General features: G+C 40.5%; 1 protein-coding gene across 1 annotated transcript in view; it reads right to left on the reverse strand.

Moving 5' to 3' along the window:
* Positions 1-294: 294 nt before the first annotated feature.
* Positions 295-21,080, reverse strand: part of ME1 (malic enzyme 1) — a 185,188-nt gene continuing 164,402 nt past the window's right edge. Inside the window, exons 10-14 of the mRNA XM_055810717.1 lie at positions 15,472-15,577; positions 12,885-13,027; positions 10,217-10,390; positions 2,887-2,985; positions 295-654 (exon numbers count right to left, since the gene is read on the reverse strand). Coding sequence (XP_055666692.1) covers positions 496-654; positions 2,887-2,985; positions 10,217-10,390; positions 12,885-13,027; positions 15,472-15,577 — 681 coding nt within the window. The 3' untranslated portion in view covers positions 295-495. The remainder of the gene's footprint in view (positions 655-2,886; positions 2,986-10,216; positions 10,391-12,884; positions 13,028-15,471; positions 15,578-21,080) is intronic.

Here is a 21,080-nt window from a genome sequence, read left to right on the forward strand (position 1 = left end):
TCATTACTCCACACAGGAGTGACCAATAAGGCTTTTCTTTGGAGGAAAATGTTCTAACTTTACTGTTGTTTACAATTTTGTCGGTTTTTTAAAAAATCATTGCTTGACGATTTATGCAAATTACATTGTGACCTGTAATGGATTAAACAGTCATCACATGCATTTCTTAATTTTCCATGGTACCATTTGTCTACTTAAATTCTCATTGACAAAACTCAAGATAATGACCACTTACTTCAGTAACAAAGGGTAGGATAATCTCACTTAAAATATCCATCAACCAAACAACACAAATCTATTTCTCGGATTAGTTTTTATTTTCTGGTGTATAATTATTATGATTTCTTGATCTGAGTTTCTAACCAAATATTACAATTTAGAAAAAGTTTTCTGCATCTTAAAAAATTAGCTATTCTTAGGCTTCCTAGGCAGAAGTGTTCTGAACATTTTAATGCTTTTTAACTACTGATGGTTTGTTTCTTCTTCATTAAATATTTACAGTTTCACTTTCATGGCTTCTTCAGGCCAGGTGTAGGAGTCAGCTACAAAGCTGCTGTAATCGGTACTGTAAACCTGAGAGCGAATGAAGGCTTCTAGGTCCTTGGGCTGAGGGTAGGTGGAGGCCGTGTTATTCCTGTAGGCTTCTTCTGCGATCTAGAAGAATTAGATTAAAATCCTAATTACTACTGATAACTTTTTGAGTGCATTTAACAGGATTTTAAATGCCGTTTAAGTTTTTAATGCTGTAAAAAAGGAATTAGTTACAAAGCAAGGTAAGACTTCAACTTCTCTGGTGCTGACACCTATATTCCCACTGGATCCGGGCTAGTATACAGTGAGTAAGACTAGGAACAGGATGATGTTTGCGTTTAAGTGAGTCTGACTCATGCTAGTTTTGAACAGAATTAATGTCCTTGCTGTTACAAATACAGTGCTCCTCCTTGTCCAGTAATATCTGGGCTTTTGTTGTGCAGCAGTAGATACAATATTCCACAAAACCAAGCACTGAGATACAATTTCTGCTTTTCCATTATCAGGTTTCCCTGCTTTACCATCTCCATCCAAAGCCCTGTAAGAGAAGTGTGATTTGTTCAAAGGCTCCATGCTCCCTGCATATTAGTTTATTATTTGCTGTAGTTTGATAATATATTTCTTAAAGGTAAACTCATGAGAAAAAAATTAGTCCTACACTGTGCACAGGTTTCATTCTAGAAATGGTTGAGGGAGGAAATAAGAATATTTGCTTGCTTTCTCCTCACCCAGACCATGCCACACTGCATCAATTATGCATTGTATAATTGCACATACACAATGTATAATAAGCACAAGTATAGCTGCAACAAAAATGAAGTTTAGAAGGGGTTGGAGCGCACTCAACGCATCAAAGTAGCCTCTCACATCTGAAGAACACCTGCTTGAGAAATGAGTATCTTTAGACTGGACAGTCATCTGTGAAACAAAAGAAGTTTGACAGGCTTGTTTTATGCAGCAGCACTCTTTGGAAAGATCTGCTTCAAACTGTATTTGTCAAACAGACAAATGCTCCTACTTTTGAATAAAAGGAAGACAATCTCCTTACTGATGTCTTCAGTTCTCTTTAAAATGTCAATGGTTTAGCTTGGTGAGAAGCTGAGACCTCAGATTAATGTATTTAGACTTCCTTTCTAGGATTAATCTGAAGCCCAACCCGATTTGACTGAGAAGCGCTTCAGGTGTTTATGGAAGAGTTTATCTTCAGGTCTGTATGCATAATCATCACGGTTGAATAAGGTGTGAATTTATACCCCGCATTTGGTTTTCAAAAAAATTTTGACCATATTCCTCCCCTGGAAAAGGCAGAGGCCATCTCTAAACCTCTTGTGCTATATGAGCCAGAATAGGTATTTGCAGGAATAGAATTTCAACAGAGATCGGGCAGAAAGAATCGTTTGGTAACATTTTTCCTTTTTTTGTATTTGCCAGATTTGTATTATGTCAAACACGCGGGCAGTTTGATTTTGCCTAAGGAATCTAGGTAACACTTTGGCATCTACAGAACGGAATTATTACTTGACTTGGAAGACAGGAATTCTGAAAAGGATTTATTTTTTTTCCTAATATACGGAATAATTAAACCAGGGAAACTGTTTCATGCTTGAGGGCTCCTCGTTCTTCTTTCAAAAGAATATGCAGTAAGTGGAATTATTCACAGTAAGGTGACCAAAAGAGAAAACAATAATTGGAGCAAGAAAGGTCATAGAAGACCAGCAAAATAACCCCCTAAAATGCTGGGGGAAAAAAACCCCTAAAAATCAGAACAAGGGGAGAACTGGGATAAATTTATTATTTGAAAGCTTCCTTTTCTCTGCAGGGCAGCAAAATTTCTTGGGAAATTGCAGGTTTAGGTCAGTTACTGAAAAATCCATCTGCATCAGCTCTGTATTTGCCAGTAAAGACCAACCAACCGACCAACCTCTGACCCAAACCTGAGCCATAAACAAACAGCAACCCCCGCAGTTAGTTATTTTGATAGGGCAGAGTAAGGATGGGACAAAAGGGAATAGTGCCTGGACACAGGGTAACGTTTACTCTCTTGACAGGCAACTGATAATTATGAAGAGCCAAAAGCCTTCAGCTGCGCAGCTCGCGGGACCGTAAGCCTGGGGACTTGGTCCTACCTGGTGGACAGGACAGTTGGGGCTCTACAGACACAAACACTCCCTAAAGTTCAGTATCTTTCCTTCTTGTTTTTGGATTACATTTACATTTTATGAATTTAAATTTCATTTTGAAAGCGCTACTTCTCCAAGACTGATTGACGTAAACCAACTTCAACTTCTGTAAAGGTTTTAGTTGATCAAATCAAACGCTCAATTACGTAGAGAGCATGGGAAGAAAATTACTCACCCTCACAGCAATTTTCAGTGACACGTGCTGAATAGTGACTAACGGAGGGTACAGACGACCTTCCTGTAAATTCTCCTCTGAAACTTGCTGAGCTATTACCTAGAAATAAAGAAGACATGCTTAACTTGAAATGCAGGTGCAGCTGTAACTTTATTAGACGGTGAACTCGCCTTAAGCAAAGAAATTGCTCTGCTTTGGCAATTCACACAGATACTGCTTAATCCACATAGGCAGTGTTTTTTACAACCACTCTTATCATTAGGAGTAGCTAAACAAGAGCTAGAAATTTAGGGAGTTATGCCCTTTTCTCAGACAGTTAAGACTTACTCAAGTCTTGAATAAATCCATGACACACATAAACTAGCAAATAGTTCACTGTGAGAAATAAAATCCAGCCATCAATTGTAGTTGGGTCAAAGACTTCTAAAATTAAAGAATCACTGGTTATGCTGAGAGTTGTCAAGTCATCCTGTGCAGAGAACAGAGCTGAAACCCTTCAGTGTAAAATGCTTCGAATAAAATTACTGGTGGCTGAGCAGGTTTGTGGCGTGTCCAGCTCACACATCTAGCCTGTATGAGATTGTAAAAGTAAGTATGGTCAGCCGCAGAACAAAGTAAAATAAAATAAAGATTATCCAGGGTCTTTCAAAGCCCTGCTGATCACTGCAGTCAAGATTTAGAAACAGGAGGTCTAATGTTAAATTCTGGCTTGCTGGGACAGAAAAAAACATGTTGGTAGAAAATGCCTGTCCGCTGTACTTGAAGGCCACAGTGGGTCTGTCATCTCAACCATATCAAGTAACTGAAGAAGAAACTATTTTGCTCTCTGCTTGAGTTTTCACCATGCTGACCAGGGGAAACAAGGAACGATACAGAAGTTCTGATGCACGTCTGAGAGGAGCATCTCCTCTGTGGCTTGAATATTTTTGCTTGCTCTTCCTAGCAAGATTGGAAATGTTTTGTTGTCATTTCCAGCAATGAACAGACCAGGAAGGCATAGCAAGCTGGAGAAGTTGGTTTTTACTGTTTACTCATTGGCCATATGAAAAGCCTTCTATTACCATGAGGTGTGAGGAGATTCTCCGCAGAGTGAGGATAGACACTGCTTGCACTGTCTGTTACGGGCTTATTTCATGAGCTTCCTCTATTCCTGCAACAGGCACCTTTTAAGAAGCAAAGGGTCCCGGGGACGCCTTTGGGTCTAATGATATTTCTGCTGTCATTAGCTAAAATCTGTTTGTCATTTGGGGATCTGAAATAGAAAACAGCCTTTCACGGTCATCCAGGTTGGAATTCACTGAGCCTGAGAATCAGCTGATGCCAGTTCGCTAACTTGTGTTCTACTTTGTAATCTCTTCGGTGGACTCAAAAGTTTTTGTTTCTTTAACTGCCCACCTTTGTACCTTCTAGGGAGCTGCTAGTTAGAACCAAATCTAAATATCTTCTAAGCAAACTAAGCACAAAATTAATTTATTAAAAGTGGTCTGACCTTATGCAGTTTCTAATAGCTACCATCACTAACATTCTTTACTACATTTATCAAAACAAATTATTAAAAAATGTTAAGAGAGATTTGCCTCAGCAGAATCCAAATTTCTATTTTCTCAATCTTGCTTTAGGACAGAAAGGAAATTACTCTGGGGAGGGGAGGTCAGCTGCCCTTTGAATAGCTGGGAACATGCAATGGTCACAAGGAAAGGAGGTTCTTTGTACAGTGCAAGCTCGTACTTGTTAAGTCTGTTACAGTTTATAAGCAGTTTCCATGGATATTTAGTACATTAGGCTTGCTCCTGGGGTGTATCCTTCCATCTAGTTTTATCTGAAAGGAAACAAGTCCCCCTCTCCCCACAAGACCATGCCACACTGTGGACCAAGGTGGACTATGTAGGGACACCAGGGAGATGTGCTCCGGAAGACCATTCTGACGCAAAATAGAAGAGTGATGTAGAGGCACCCTTAATGTTCCAGTCAGGAGAAATGATACATCTTTATGCAATTACAGCTTAGATAACAGAAGGTTAGAACCAAATCATGGACTGATCCAGGAGTGGACACTACTGCGTGATGTGACCTGTAGGGGTGCTCCGTGGATGGAAGGAAAACTCGGGTCTGGTTAGCATCTGGTGGAGGCAGGTATGAGCCATTAAGAGGTTCTGAAAACACCAGGAAGTCCAGCAAACACTGTGAAATGAAATTGTTAACAAGGCTCGAAGAGAAAGCAAGAAGTGCTCTTTTGAGGGAACATACTAGGAAGATACGTGAAATGGAGCACAAACTGCTTCCTGTTGCATGTGTGAAATAGGACTTGCATACGTTACGTGCAAACGACTAGGACTGCATCAGAAGAGATGCCTGGCTATCATCACCTTGCCCCCTTTCTAGCAGAACTAGGTAAATAGGGTGAATTAAAGAGAAAACACCCTAGTAACTCCAGGTTCAAAGAGAACCAGCGTTCTCTTCTGCAATCTACCCAGCACACTGGTAGGTGTAGCAAGTTTTCCCATGCAGAGTGGGAATGCTAACAAGAGCAACAAGAGATTACACTCCTGTTGAGCATAAGAAGTAAAGGAAAAATACTTGTTTACATTTTAATCTGCTGTTGAGAAATACAACAGAGGCAAAAACACACTAGGGGGAGCTACGGCAATGTAAAATCTGGTTTCTCTTTCCATAATAGCAACTAGGTTATTTAAAAACGATATGCAGCCCTTTGATAAAACATTATGTACATCTGAACGTGTAAAAGAGGAGCTTACAACATGAGATTTCTGCTGTTAACAGTTTAATGGGGCTCTGAAGGAAAGATAAAATCTTAAGAAATCAACAGCAAGCAAGTTGCTGTTAGCGTAATGCATCACTGAAACAAAAAGGTTTAGGAGTAGAGTATTTTACATTTTGTGGTGGGGTTGATAGAAAGCAAGCCACCAAACGTTTTGGTAGTGCTCGAAGTCGGAAAGGGAGCAAGCTTAACTATATAGATGCCATGATATTCCTTCTGACATATCCTATGACAGCTTTAAAAACTATGCAAAAACACAGAAACAAGCATTTTCAAAGAGAATGACACCTTCTTCACGTGATCTCTGAAAAATATTCCTTGAGAACATCAGTTCAGTGGCAGGGGAAAAACAATTAATCAAGATTTGTAATTATTAAGAAAATAAGAGGCAATACAGAAAATAAAATTATATTAATGTATAAATCTACAAAGTAACACTGCTTTGAACAGTGTGCATTTTTGCTCCACCTGCTTCAAACAAGAATGGGATAGAATCATGAGGGGTATAAAGAATAACAAGGATGATCAAAAGGTTATTTTTTCTACAAGGAGATAAAATATAATAAAATGGACTTGGGAGGAAAAAAAAAAAAGACGACAAATAAAATACAAAAGGCAACTGAAGGTGAACGTTTGAACATTTCTTATGGCACTATAGGGAACCCAAATCATCAGAGAGTAGAAAATCATAAGAGAAAGTTTCTTTTTGCACAGAACTCATAATTAAATTGTGACGCTAATTGCCAATAGATGTTCAAATGTATAAACATGTTTAAAAAGCCACTAGGCTCGTTTATGAAAGAGAAATCCATACAGGGATAAAACTTCCAGTGCAGAAAGGCCGTATAGTACAGGCTGCCAGCAGCTGAGAAGCCATTTCAGCAGAAGGATCACTCTGTATTTTCCCCCTTATTTATCCTCTTTTCCTCACTTCTGCTACTGATTGCTTTCACAGGAAGATACTGAGCTGTTTGGATCTTAGGTCCAACCCGGTATGGCTATTTTTATGTTTTAAATTTTAATTAAGCTTTAATAGAAAAATTATCTAAGTCTTATTGCAGAACCTAAATGAAAGGCAGCCAAGACAGGAGAAATGCCATAAAGCAAATCAGGGCATCTTGGCTTTTGGAGGATGTATTCTCTGTAATGAAAAGATTTAACAGGATTATTTCTGGATTAATTTAACTGTAGGTCACACATGCCAAAAATATTTCATTATTTCATAATTCTCTGTCCCTTTTGTTGTGTTTGTTAGGACTTAGAAGAATAGGTAATGTCCCTTGTCATCACAGAGCAATCGCCTACAATTAAGAGGTATTACAGCCCACGGTACCTTAGATTTATCGTCCAAAATCGAAGTTACATTCTATTTTACTTGGCAGGAAGAAAAGAACACTGAAATTAGAATTTATTGTAGTTACAGTATGTTATTTGTGACTTTTATCAGATTTAACAGGAGAGGTGAAGTGGCAAAGCAAGAAGACAGGAGGTGCAGGCATGCAGCCTGGGCTGCTTAATTTTTATACTTTCTTTTTTCAGGTAAGATACCACTACAGTCTGAGAAGGTCCCTCTGTCTAAAATGCATGTTTTGGGGCTTTAAATTTTGCAGCATCTTGAGTGCTTCCATCTCAAATGGAGAATACTAACCACTATTCTAAAACCCACATGAAACTATTTTGATTTTATCCTTCCATTAAAATAGCCAGGGAAACAAAACAAACGGCGCTTTTGCTTTTGCTTTGTAGTGTAATTTCAGCTAAGGGCTTACGCAGCCCTTCCAGCCTTCACACCCCTGACACCTCTTCTGGCAAAGACTTCTCTGAAATCCATCAGTTGTCATCTTGCTTGGTAAGTGGCTGTAGCTCACCCAAGCCCCAGTCACACACTGCCTCCTCTCACACAAGCAAGGAGACCAGATGTGAATGCTCTTAGCTCCAGCCGTAAGGCAAGTAGCTATCCACTGAACTTGCTGCCAATAGAGAGCTTCTATGCAAGAAAAAAAAAATAATACATTTTTACGTGTCAAACATTTCTAGGGATTTTACTAGAGGGAGGCAATTGTGTAGCAAAGCCTTTACCAAAAAACAGAAGAGTCAGGAGAGAACCTCTACCTCAAGAGAGAATTTAAAAGCTTCCCTGCAAATTCTGATACCATTTTACTTCCCTGACTGTTAAGTTTCTCTGTTCAGTTAAATTTCTTTGTTCAGAACAGATTTTGTTCTTAATAGACTGCCACTTGAAACACAGTTCAATCCACATATATGCCACCTTTCATCCATCAGCACTCTCTATATAGGAACCATTTCACCCAAACCAAAATGAAGCAACTTCTAGAATGAAATAAGACAACTGTTTAACACAGCAGTTTAGACCAGCAAGTGAGGATCACTGTATCCAACTGAAATTACAGGGGAGGATTTAAAAGGAGGATATAATTACCCAAAGACTTATGAGATGGATCATTGCCCTCCTAAGATGGTTAAAGCCAGTGGAGACAGTCTGGACTTTTTACTAATTTTAAAGATGGAAACTGTGAATGTCTGTCTTATAGAGGGCAAGCTGCTGGCAAACTTTTTTAAAGATGCCACAGTATGCACGTTAAAAAAACCTTCCAAAATCCAGCAAGAGCAGCATGCAAGTGCCCACCATTTAAGAAAGCTTCATATGACAGGCTGCCGGTCATAGGATCATGTTGCCTATCAGTTGCCTCTGAGTGATTGTAAAGGACCATTTTTTTCCCTTTAATCCACGAAGAGGACACAAGAAGCAAGAATCTGGAATGCGATATCCCTTGGAGAAACTGCAAGAGTTGAGTCAGGCATTCTCACTTCTGCTAACTGGCATAGCTTTTATTTTTCCTTTTTTTTTTTTTTTTTTTGTTTGTTTGTTTGTTTTTGGTAATTGTTCCACAATAGTTGCTAATTTCATTGCTTTAAGGCTTCCCCTGTGGGTTACCTACATTACCCATGTATTCCCAAGTGTACTTACACAGCTTCTTTGAAGATCAAGATGCTGCACTTTCATGAAGTTCTGTGGATGGTAATTGGTACGAACTGGACCGGGTAGAAATTACTACTGAAATGAACCTAGGTCAGTTAGAGTTAACTTAGTACACTGAGGGTAGCCTTCTTCCTTATTTCTGTACCCTTTAAAAAACCCAGAAAGCATCAGGCTTTTAACGACTGTGGATGGACATGGTCAGACCATCATGCACTGCTTAGGGCTTTCTAATCACTGAACCTGGGCTCCCTCTGAGCAGGATGAGCTTGGGAACACATTCTTGGGAGATAAGTAGCCAGCAGCTTCAGCAGGGATAACCTCCATCACTCTGGATAGAAGGAAGCTGAGTCTATGAGGGTCATTATGTTGATCTTGGAGCCAGCCAAGAGCAGAACCAATGGAGGCAACAGAGGAGACAGGAACCCCAGGAAAGAGCAGGAAGAGGAGGAGAAGGAAAGGGTCAGAGCCAGGAGTGGTAAGGGTGCAATGGCACTATAGCAGATGGGGAGCAGAGATGCTGGACCCAGAAAAGCACAGAAAATTACAATTTTATTAAGTGAGAAACAGCTACAGAAAGATGGACTTACCGTTTGGAGAGATTTTTTGTAAAACAAAACAAAACACGCTAAGCATTTGATTTTACTCACTGCTCGTAATTTATTTTGTTTGAATAAGGGATTCTAAAATAATAAGGGCCAGATTCTTCTTCCACATATGCTGAAGATGCAATCCTATGCATTTATGATATCGTAATATATGACAGTGGATGTCGGATTTTGAACAATCACTGGAAGTGGGTGGTGAATAGCTTCCAGAACCAAAAGTTTGCTCTGTTCATCTCTGGCCCACAGAGCGGAAATAAAGGAGGAGAGCTCACGTGTTGGATAGTGTCAGAACAAATCATAAAAAATTGCCTGAAGAAAGAAAAGAACCAGTGCAGAAAAGGACAGGAAAGAAAATGGGAAGAATAACATGGCAATTGTGGAGAACCATGGTGCAGGAAACCACAAGGCAACAAAGCCCTTTCCACTTGCTGTTGAAAGGGAGGTCCACAAAAAAACATGCCAAGAGCTTTACTCAAAACTAGCAAAAAGCTAAAAGGAACTAAAACAATTTTTGCAAGCAAAACACACACAAAAGTCACCCCAAAGCTACCACCTTCGAAATAGAATTCCTTTCAATCTAAAATCAAACCTATGTGCACATGTATGCAAACTGTACATACACGTATTCACCTGTGGTAACAAAGTACCGAAGTCCGTCTCGCTTGACAAGTGAAGTTTGTCAGATGACCCTTGGACCAAGTATTAACTATCTAAAAATAACTTGATAATTTATAATTTTTATAATTATAAATTAGAGCTACATTATAAATTAGAATATAAATTAGAATTTATAAAAAACAACATACAACATACCTAGCAAATAAAGACCTTACACTGAAAGCACTATTTTTCCAATTTTAAAGATAAAGTTTAGCTATTTCAGTTTAATTGTTCATTATTACTAAGTTACTAAATTAAGGAATTAAATGATTTTTAATACAGTACCTCAGCGGTCGTGAGGAACACATCCTCGCCAATATGTTTCAGTCCACATGAAATAACGCCTAGGGCAACTCCTGGGAACACATAGGAATTGTTACCCTGTCCAGGATAGAGAGTTTGTCCGCTTGGAAGAGTGACAGGATCAAAAGGACTTCCACTGGCAAAAATGCCACGTCCCTAAATTGTAACGAGAAAGCCAAAGAAAGCACGTTAGTTGAGAGGATGCTGTTGAACTATTTCACACGTCCTTTTAAATATCTACCACGGTGGAAGCTGGGTTGCAGCTCTTTAGATGTCTTACGAGAGGGTGTTAGGGCTATTTGACTATGTTTCAAGAACATCAGGATGCTGATCCTAGAGGGCGATTCTCCGTGGCTATCTGATGTCAGACCATAATGGCTGCCTTGTTCAGGTAGGAGCCATCCATACAATCTAGAAGAGGAGAAACTGAAAGCCAGCTCTTATTATTCACTTTGTGTGTCCATGCCAGAAGAAGGGTACATGGGAAAAAGGTATACAGCTGGAGCTGTAAAACCCCAAGTGGACAACACTGGCATGGTAAAAATGGGTGATGCTACTGTATTATTTCCCCATCAACAGATCACCCACAAAAATAACACTAAGGCCACTAAATGTTGCATTTTCGGATGGGGCAGTTTCTGAGGAGCTGTGGGCAGGCAGAGCTCTCTGCTCCTCCCAATCTCTTCAACTCAGGCCCTTGCGCCCACCCCACAGCTCAACAGAATGGGGCAGAGCTTGCATCTCCCAGAAATGTCATCCCATGGTGCAACCTACAGCACAAGTTGGTGATGGGACCTCCTCTGCCAGGACCTTGTGGTTCCCCTCTTTGTGATATCCTGAGCAGGGTGAGGGCACATTGGCATGTGACCATCCGGTACTGATAAACCGTAAGACTGTTTCCCAGCAGATTTTTGGGGAGTGCCGTGTAGCACTGTGGCTGACAGGGCCCAGGCACCCTGCCCCGACCAGTGCCAGGAGGCGGGATGGAAGAGCCAGCCTGTTTTGGGGACTTTGAGAATTTAGCTGTATTGGATACAAGTTACACCGTAACACTTGTCCTGAGGATGAGAGAACTGGCTCTTACTCAGTTGGTACTGTAGTTCGTGGGGGACCTCTATACCTCTTCCCAGGACCCAAACAGAGGTGCAGCTCCACGCTGGCACACAGCACACATCAGGCAGCTGCAGGGAGGGACGGAGGCCTGAGGGGTGGCCCAGAAGTGCCAACAGGGCTCATGTTGGTAGAGGCTAAGAGGAATATTAGGCCTGGTATCATTCAGTAGCATGCGTGTTCAGAGTTGTCATATCATCGGAGTACCAAAAGATGGGCTGTCAGGGAGCTGCAAGTCCGACGGAGTCTCAGTGTTCCCCTGATGGGAGCAGATGCCAGCACCATCGAGTGCCGTTCCAGGGTGGCAGAAGAGACACCTCAGAGGTGACTCACTCTCAGCGCTACTTGTTCTCCCCTGGTTATTCCTGATACATGGGGAGAGAGAAGTAATTTCTACAGCAGGCAATGAGGTTTTGGACTCGGGAGGCGAGTGACACTGCGCAGGCTCCATGTCCGCAGCCCAGAGTCCCCTGGCTCTTGCCTTGCTGGGGAGGGAGCACCCTCAGATTTAAGCAGTGAATGTAGATGAGGAAGAAAAGCAGCTTTTATTTATGCTAGCATGCTGAAGTGATAAATGTCACTCTGAAATACTTCAGAGACATTTTGTATCAGAAGTATCTATGCCTATTTTAGAGAACTGGAAACGTGCATTTTAAAATATGCCACTGTTGCTATTCGGCTCTTCAGAAGAATATTGTGTTTGGTTTGGTGTCATGCAGTATTATCATGGAGGGATTATTATATGTTTTGGTGACAGATCAAATAACTTCAGTGCGTCTTTTGCTCTGCCTACCAGATGTCATTACTCGCTATAACCAACCCTTTACGTAGGCGGCTTCCCTGGCTCTTGCATTGCGCTGTAATTGTGCACCGGGGAATGGGCATGCTAAATTTGTCTTTTAAACGCTGTGAAACTGTCACTCAAACTGCCCTCGATTTGACAAGAAATCCAAACACAATCCGCTATGAAACACACACAGTCAAGTACTCATCCATTTCAAATTCTAGACTGAATTACAGAGCAATGTGTTCATTAGAACTTCTATAATACAGTAATAAATAAGCAAGCACAGTTGTCTTAATTTTCCCTATGTTTCCATAATAGACATCTTTGTAAGGTGAGTTACCCCAGTTCTTAATAAAGAATTATTTTTAAAGTTTCTATCCTAAAGAGTATTTTAAAAATATCAAATGAAAGCATGCCACTGTGTGTCTATATTACACAAAGTGGTACTGTTCAAAAACAGGCATAAGGCTTTAATGATTGACAGTTACTGATGCTTCGGTTATAATAAACATTTTAAGTCTTGCCTGACACCAATAAAAGCTGTGCAATGTTTTTATGAGGGTGCAAGCATGTATTGACTTCAGTGAAATTGTCTTGATAAAATCTGAAAAACCTGTTACTTAACTCATTTTATCTACGCACAGAGACATGATTAGTACTTGCTACTCCACCCTCTGTCCTTCTCTCATTTTAAATTTTATTTCAGATTTACTTTTCACTACATATACTGAAGGGATGTTAAGCTTTGTTTACCTCTGTATATTTGTAACACTGCTCAGCAGTGCATTCTGCTTTGCTGGTGGGATTGCTGAGAGCAAAAATAATAGGATGTTTGTTTAAAGCAGCCATATCCTGAAGAATTTGTTTCGTAAAAGCACCACCAATTGCAGCAACTCCTAAAGAAAAACACACACATAACAAGCAGACAAATGAAATCAGTTCAAGGTAAGACATGCATGTCACCTTTAAAAGAACAGAGCTCTTTTTACTGCATACCTCCCTCTTTAAAATGGAGTTCAATCTTTTTCCTAACATAGTTAAAATGAAGTTTTGTACAAAAGATTTTGCAACAGTGAAACTTCAGTATTATCCCTAACATAAGACAGAACCCATTCACCACTGTATAGTTTGGTGAATTTCTCAATTACTTTTCTCAAGACCCTTTAAATAAAATAGAAATGTATCACCCAACCTGTAGGTAAGCCCAACAAGGAATAGATAGGTAGGTGCAACTCTGGCTCCTGATGGCTCATGCAACAGACTTGACAGTTTCTCCCAAATCCAGTGCGTCAGATTTGTTGGGGTTTTTTTCTGACGTAATGAGTAAAGTTTCTGCCTTCCATAGGTCATCATTTTTTTTTCATCTCCAGCCTCAGCTGATGAATAATCCCAATTTTGAGTCTAAGGCTTCCCTGACAGCAACAATTTTTTTTTTTAATACATCCCTTTCCATCCCACCAGGGATGCTTTTCTGTTCTCCATACTGTCCACACTTACAAATGCTTTTCACAGGGACTAAATGCCCGTCTTGCCATATGAAAGTGTCTAACTTAGGTTGGATTCTGCTGCATGGCAGACACATAGCCAGTATCACATCTTGGACCTCAGATGTTTCACAACCAAAAAGGGGGTGTGTGTGATGTTTTTGAGTTGCCAAGTACACCTGTCTTTCTGCCCAACCTACAAGAGCTGGCAAGCCAAGGATCAGTTTCTTGCTCTCCATATCTTCCGTGGAAAACAGGTAAACAGACCTTGCAGTAAAACTAAGGATCTTTATTTTCAGGGAGGCCCCTCTCACCTGGCTTGCAGAGAAGGCAGCCTCCTCCCCAGTGCCTGGCACCCCACTCCCGCTTTCCACACTGCATCCCAGTTTCAAAAGCAGGGTTATAGACCTTAGTTTCTGGTTAATTCTGCGGTTGCCAAATGTTTAACGTCTTCTAAAACTGCTTCTGGACAGCCAATAGTAAGAACGACAGCTATCTTCAGATATAAAGTTAAAATAAAACACTCCGAACAATCTCACTGACTCTCTTTTTTGTTATTCTTTTTAAAATTACAATTTCTTATATTGGGTCAATCTAAAATAACTTTCCTTTGAGCCATCACAGGCAACGAAGTATACAAGAGGATTTGTTAAGACAGTCAAGTAAAACACTGGGAGGACTATCAACATATTTTCCTATGACTCCTGCTGTGCAGAGGAAGATACTGAATGACTAGACACCCAACCAAAAAAAACCCAGTATTAATTTTCATTGCTGTTTCTGTTGGAAAAGCCTTCATTATGCAGTACGGAAAGGAGAAAGTGACCTTGAGGGAAAGTGCCACATAAGTTTATATATAAAAATGACACACAATAAACATACATATTTAATGACAGCAAATTATCCGTAAGCATCCACACACCTTTATGTAGACACATATCTCAGCTCAGTCAATCCATTCTTCTGTCCCACTAGCTTTTTCAGCCTTGTATTCTACTAAGTAAATACTATAGACTACATGGTCTCTGTCTTGCAATCATATCTTTATGTAGCATAGAAAAAGAGAAGCTTCGTTTACCTCATTCATGATCATTGTCAAAAGCAGATTTTATTGAAGAAGGACCAAGATGAAAAGGTAGCTCTTAAAATAATTTTTTACTTAAAAAAAAAAAAAAGAGGATAATTTTCACTGTGGCATTTCAGATTTTCCAGCATTTGAAGAATGATTTTACTAGCTAGATAGATTAATTTTCAAGTCTTAAATATTAAAAAAAAATGATTCAAGAGTACTTGCAGTTCACTCCTGAAACTGTCACTGAAATATAATAACCAAACTGCAGAGACTTGAGCAATCGTTTACTGAGATCATAATCCCACAGCTTTTGCAAAAGAAAAAGTGTTTGTGTAAAATCTGTGTTTTGGTCTGCACAAAGGACTGTTGGCTAAGGACCTAAATATGAGGGAAAAGAAGATTCAGATACAGCATGCTCATATTTGCATGCCTTATATACGCTCAGCTCCATTTTCTCAGTTTGTCTGAGGTTATTTGTATTACACCATCCACGTTAAATCAGAAGTAATTTAGGAAGGCGATCAGGTTCTCCATCAGATGTTTAACTAACTCAGATTATTCCCCCTGTAAAAAGGATGGCTTGGAGTGAAAGCAGTCTTACATGCTTGCATAGTTACTATTTGTTCAGTTGCTTAATAGGGTCCATTATGCACCTAGTGTTTTCTAAAAACACACAAAGGTAAACTCTCTTCAGAGGAACCTGATCTTGTCTTCAGACAGAGCCACATCCCCGGTTTTTTTCCAACAAAGAATAAGGTCATTGCTTTAAAGTAAAAGAAATTACCTATTAGCACAGATGGTTTTATATCTTTAACAATATCTTCTAGATTTTTCATTTCACCATGTTCATGGGCAAAACGTTGTTTCTCAGATGTTAATGAGGCACGCCCCTGAGTAAGGAAAAAAAGGAAAAAATACTTATTACTAATGGAACCTAATATCCTGGGATAATCAGTTTACAAAGTATCTGGTTTAACATGTCCTATTTTCATTTCTACTTCTGTGTCTTAGCACCAAATAACACATTAGACAAAGTTACACTGCATACAGCTAACATGCTTAATAAAATTTAGGATTAATTCATTTCTCTAAGCAGTAGGTAAATTAAATTCAGTATTTTTACTTTAAATTTGTAACTGCTGTAGAAAACACTATATTAACAATTCTATGAAAGCATCATTAATTTCTTCTTTGAAGCATTCTTAAAGCTGTTTTACCTGTTAATATTTGGTCAAACGCTTGAAGTTAATAATGACAAAGTATAAGTGTATCTATATAGCAAACAGTACAGATGTGCCAGGGCGGGGAGTAGATTTGTAACTTAGCAAAATAAAAATAGTTTCTCCTAGCTTTTCCAGCTTTGCTCTTGTCTAAAAGTATAGAGACTATACGGGGGGGGGGGGGGGGGGGGGGGGGGGAATATAGACTATAGGGAAGCCTATGTTTTGTTCCATATTTCTCATATTGAAGTCATTCATTCTTAAGGGCGGAATAAAAATAATTCTAACCAGATGTCTGGTGCACCGTTTTTGCATTAATAAAATTGACTCAGCTGTAAAACAACTTTCGTCTTGATCTACACCAGCAATTTCCACCCATCAATGCCCAACAAGGTTTCCAAATGGAATAGGATAGATGCAGGAAGGAAAACCAGCTACAGAGTATCATTGACATCGACTGGGCTGCAAACAGGATTTGAGCTCAGTGTAAGTAACACGGAGTGCAGGGGCAAGGAGTGGCCAGAAGCTGTGAAAATTCTATTAGTTGTCTAAATATGTGGACCTCCGCCTGTACACAGGCATCTGAGAATTTCAGCAAAAGAGTTTAAAATGCATGCACCTCCACCCCTCATTTTATTCTCTTGCCTGCCAAAAACATCACTACAAAGGCACTTTTCAAACACAGATCTAGAAGGTGGTGCCAGCCCCTCAAACATTTACAATTTCAGACAGCAAGAAGCAGATTATACAGATATATATAGGCAACTACATGAGGAAAATAGACTGCTAAATGTAATTTTGACCAGATAGCCAGAGCGAATACTTACCATCTCCCCAGCCACATCTTTTCCAGCTGATAAGATGAAAGTTTCCTTAACTTTAGCAAGTTAATTGAGACTATACTGAAGTACTGGAACAGAACTCATTCCACAATTCCACCAAAGTCTACGAACTTGACAATTTTGGCTCAAGTCTGTGCATACTATTGCATTCAAGCTGGAATTTGCATTTTTCCTTAATTTTAACAAAAATGAGAAACCTGATGCTACATTTCAGACCACAATTCTGTGATACGGCAGTATGTGGCTATCACAGAATCACAGCATGGTCAGGGTGGGAAGGGACCTCCAGAGATCATCTCATCCAGCCCCCTGCTAAAGTAGCTTCACCTACAGCAGGTCGCACAGTCACGTCCAGGCAGGTTTTGAATGTCTGCAGAGAAGGAGACCCCACAGCCTCTCTGGGCAGCCTGTCCCAGTGCTCTGCCACCATCAAAATGAAGTTCTTCCTCATATTCAGGTGGAACCTCTTGTGTTGCTGTTTGTGCCCGTTGCCCCTTGTCCTGTCCTGGGCACCACTGCAAGGAGCCTGGCCCCGTCCTCTGGACACTCGCCCTTAAGGTATCTGTAGACATTGACCAGATCCCCTCCCAGTCTTCTCCTCTCCAGGCTACACAGCCCCGGCTCTCTCAGCCTTTCCTCACAAGGGAGATGCTCCAGTCCCCTCACCATCTTCATATCCCCCCGCTGGGCCCTCTCCAGCAGTTCCCTTCTCCCTTGAACTGGGGAGCCCAGAACTGGACACAGCACTCCAGGTGTGGCCTCACCAGGGCAGAGCAGAGGGGGATGATAACCTCCCTCAAAACCTCCCTCGACCTGCTGGCCACGCTGCTCCTAATCCCCCCCAGCGTCCCATGGGCCTTCTTGGCCACCAGGACACACAGCTGGCTCGTGGGCAGCTTGCTGGCTATGCCAGTCCCACCACCAAAGCTCCTCTACTGGTCCTCGGAGAACCACCACAAGAGCTGGCAGGCAGACGGGCCATTTTTCCTTTCCAGCTGCAAGAGGAGCGCTTCCACCCGAGGGTCCCGGAGGAAGCCGCAAAAGGCTGTTTTGTGGTCGGGGCTGACTGAGCTGCTCTGCCTCACTGGGCACCAGCTTCTCTTGGCTCACCCATGATTACAAGGGATTTCCAGAGATTTATCCTCTTCTACAGATTTTCTTACATGACCAAAATACAGAGTTTTTAAATTAAGAGTGTTATGTCTGGATGTGCTTATACGGGCCTTAAGTGTTCTCCTAGAGCGATTAGCACGGAAATGCTGTGATATGGGTACCTGGTTGCCTCTGCGGGTAAAACGTGAAATCCTCAGCCTCAAGAGAATGTCGCAATAGTAACAATTTTTGGCATATTCATGCTTGAATCATTCCACTGTCGATACAGATTTTGAAGTCGGCCATCTCCCAGCACCCCAGCAGATGTCCCCACAGCCTACACGCACGGTTTCGATACATCTCATTTTAAAGAAGGAATTTTCCTTAGTATTTTCAGGGGGAAAATATGAAGTTTTCTTTTTAGTCATCAAAGAAAAAAAAAAGCATTTATGGCTTCCAGGCCAAAAGCTTCTTGCTAGGAGCAACTCTAAATATTATAATAACAGTAACTTTTCATTCTAAATGACTAAATGAAATCGAGATGCTCGATGGAGCCCGACTTGGAGGCAGGTTCCCTGGGGAGCCGGGAATGGGTGCCACGGGCCACCATCCGATCCCACGTTGCTGCTGCAGCTGGTTCCTTAAAAGCTTATCAGGCTGCTATTGAGGAAGCCAGTTTTTGATCTAGCCTTAACATCCAGCCTCCAGGAGACTGCCCTGGGCTACCAAGAAAAAAAAATCACCTCTAAGAGCTATGACCAGGTCATTCTTCAGGTTGCAGCACGCTGGTAGCTCTAAGTGCCTCCAGGATCTGCAGATCTGGGCAGATTTCTCCAGACAAGTGACCTCCGATTTTTTTCCACAGTGCATAACAGCTAAGAGCCCAGGCTGATATCTTAGTGAAGAAAAATGTTGATATTCTTTCGTTTCCATTTTTAATCAAAACACATAACCAAAGTCCTGCATGAACCAGTTATTTCTTTATACAGTTCTACACTTCATTGGCTTTTGAGGAGGTATTTTAATATTTTAAAAAGTAAGATCATGGCGGAGCTGTTAAAACACTTATTGATGCAACACCAAGGATTCAAAGCCCCATTTCCTACTGACATTGACGATCATCTCTCATTTAATTAGCTGCAAAGGTGTACTCAAACCGTAAGCTGCAACCCTTTCCAGGCAACTGGCTAGTGCTAGCCAGATGGGTCAGCTTAGGCCAGATTCCCTTCTGTCCCATCTTAATTTCTATCTGCCCTTAATTTTACACAGGGCATTCTACCATTCCAAAAACCAAAACCAACAACAAAAAAAAACACACCAAAAAACCAACCCAAACGCAAATCCCAAACAATTTTACATTTATTTCTTTTTTCAGCTTTGGTCTGAATTAGCTTGATCCCATTAGTCAGAATGAATCACATCTCCAAGTAAATATTTTTCTAGTATATTAACTAAGAAAGAAATACTAAATTCTGTGGTTTAGCAAAAATAACAACAGCTATCTACACAGGGATTATTGCTTATAAAATAAATTATATGGTTAGGGTTTTTTTAATATATATTTTTAAATATACTGTCAGAAATGTATTTTAATTGTTAATTCAGTGATATTAAAGGAGATAACACAAGACCTCCCTAAGAACTGTGTCAGAGATTTCAAGGCCAGCCAGTTGATTTGATTACAAAACTCCAATAATTTACAGTACAGTGCTTTAGATAGTATTTTTTGTCCCCAAATTGGCAAATTCTTAAGTTCTGCTCTCCACAAAGTAGAGGAGCAGCAGCAAGAGCATGGCTAGCTTTCCTCCATGCCCTGCCAACAGGACAAGCAATGACTTGGAAGAAGGAAGAAACAATTCAGTTTCGTGCATGCTTAACCTCAGAGTAAGGGGTTGCCAGTCTGTTTAGTACAAGCTTCCAGACATCCGCCCCTGAATGCCTATAGGCGGAACAAGAAATCATGGAGGCTTTGTCAGTCAGCAGAGAGAAGAGGATGAGCCAAAGTGTAAAATCTCAATTCTGCGTTTGTGTGGTTTTCTGTCTTATCTCCCTCCTGACACTGGAAAGATGCAAAGCGGATGGACCTGTCAGTGCAGAGCTGCTCTGACTAAAAGATCTTCCAAAAGTGCAGAGCCCATCTTCTGATGTTTCATTTCCAGCCCTGCCTTTTGTACTCTATCTGCTGCTAGGAAATGAGCTGTAGAGGATCAACACAAAGCAGCATAAATCAGACTCTGGTCTGGTCTGCTTGCACCTCCATAATCCTAAAACACTAACAGCGTACAGCTCACTGATGTTTCCCTTCTTCTACTAGGAAAAGGAAAAATTTTAAATACTACATACTAAGAAAGAATTTGAATAAGCTCTGGGGTTCTGTGTATGAAGCTCTGAGTCTTTTAAGCAGAAACATCATCTTCAATAATATTCATATTTGTCTTCTAAGTCCACTGTCTCGCTCTTTCAACATTATTAAAAATTCATTTGTTCATGAAAAGGGCTCAGAAAAATCGGCAATCTAAAGACATGCCCCTTTCAGTACCCCAAGCCTCAATACAGACTCACTGTTTCAGTGAAGGATGTCAACGCTTGCCATGCAGGGGAGGAATTTTTCCAGGGTTTCCTACTAAAGGAGGTTATTGCACCATTGTTCAAACAGCAGTATGAAGACTCAACTAGGCCAGACAGCAGCTGTCTTAAGTTGTAATATGTTTTCTATGATATATAACAAGCACCTCTCCTACATAAAACGACACTCCCCAAATCCAAAAAGAAAGTCTTTCATACTGAAATCCACCGATTAACTAAGAGTTGACGTGGTACCTATGCAGCTGTTCAGAGGGGAATATACAAACTCAATTAGAAGGAGAAAGGTAAAGTTAGAAAAAGAGGCCGTATATCCTTCTTGGTTTAACTTCCCAAATGTTTCAGCACCACAAGAAACAAATAAAAAAAAGCACCAACATTTCGTTATATGTTTTTGCAATCCTATCTATTCATATAGTATTTCCTTATCTTTTATAGAATAAGTAATTTCCTAGGGGTATTACAGTAAGTACGCTGAATTAAAAAACAAACAAACAAACACACAAAAACTCAAAAAACCCACACCACCACCACCACCTCTCCCTCCCCCCCGCATACTAAACTTCCAGGAAGACAACCATGGCATCTTTAATAGATACTCAGGCTGCCTGAATAAACTATATAATACCCCTTCACTAGAAAGCTGAAGAATATTA

Source organism: Falco peregrinus, chromosome 7, assembly GCF_023634155.1.
Source record: "Falco peregrinus isolate bFalPer1 chromosome 7, bFalPer1.pri, whole genome shotgun sequence".
Taxonomy (NCBI): domain Eukaryota; kingdom Metazoa; phylum Chordata; class Aves; order Falconiformes; family Falconidae; genus Falco; species Falco peregrinus.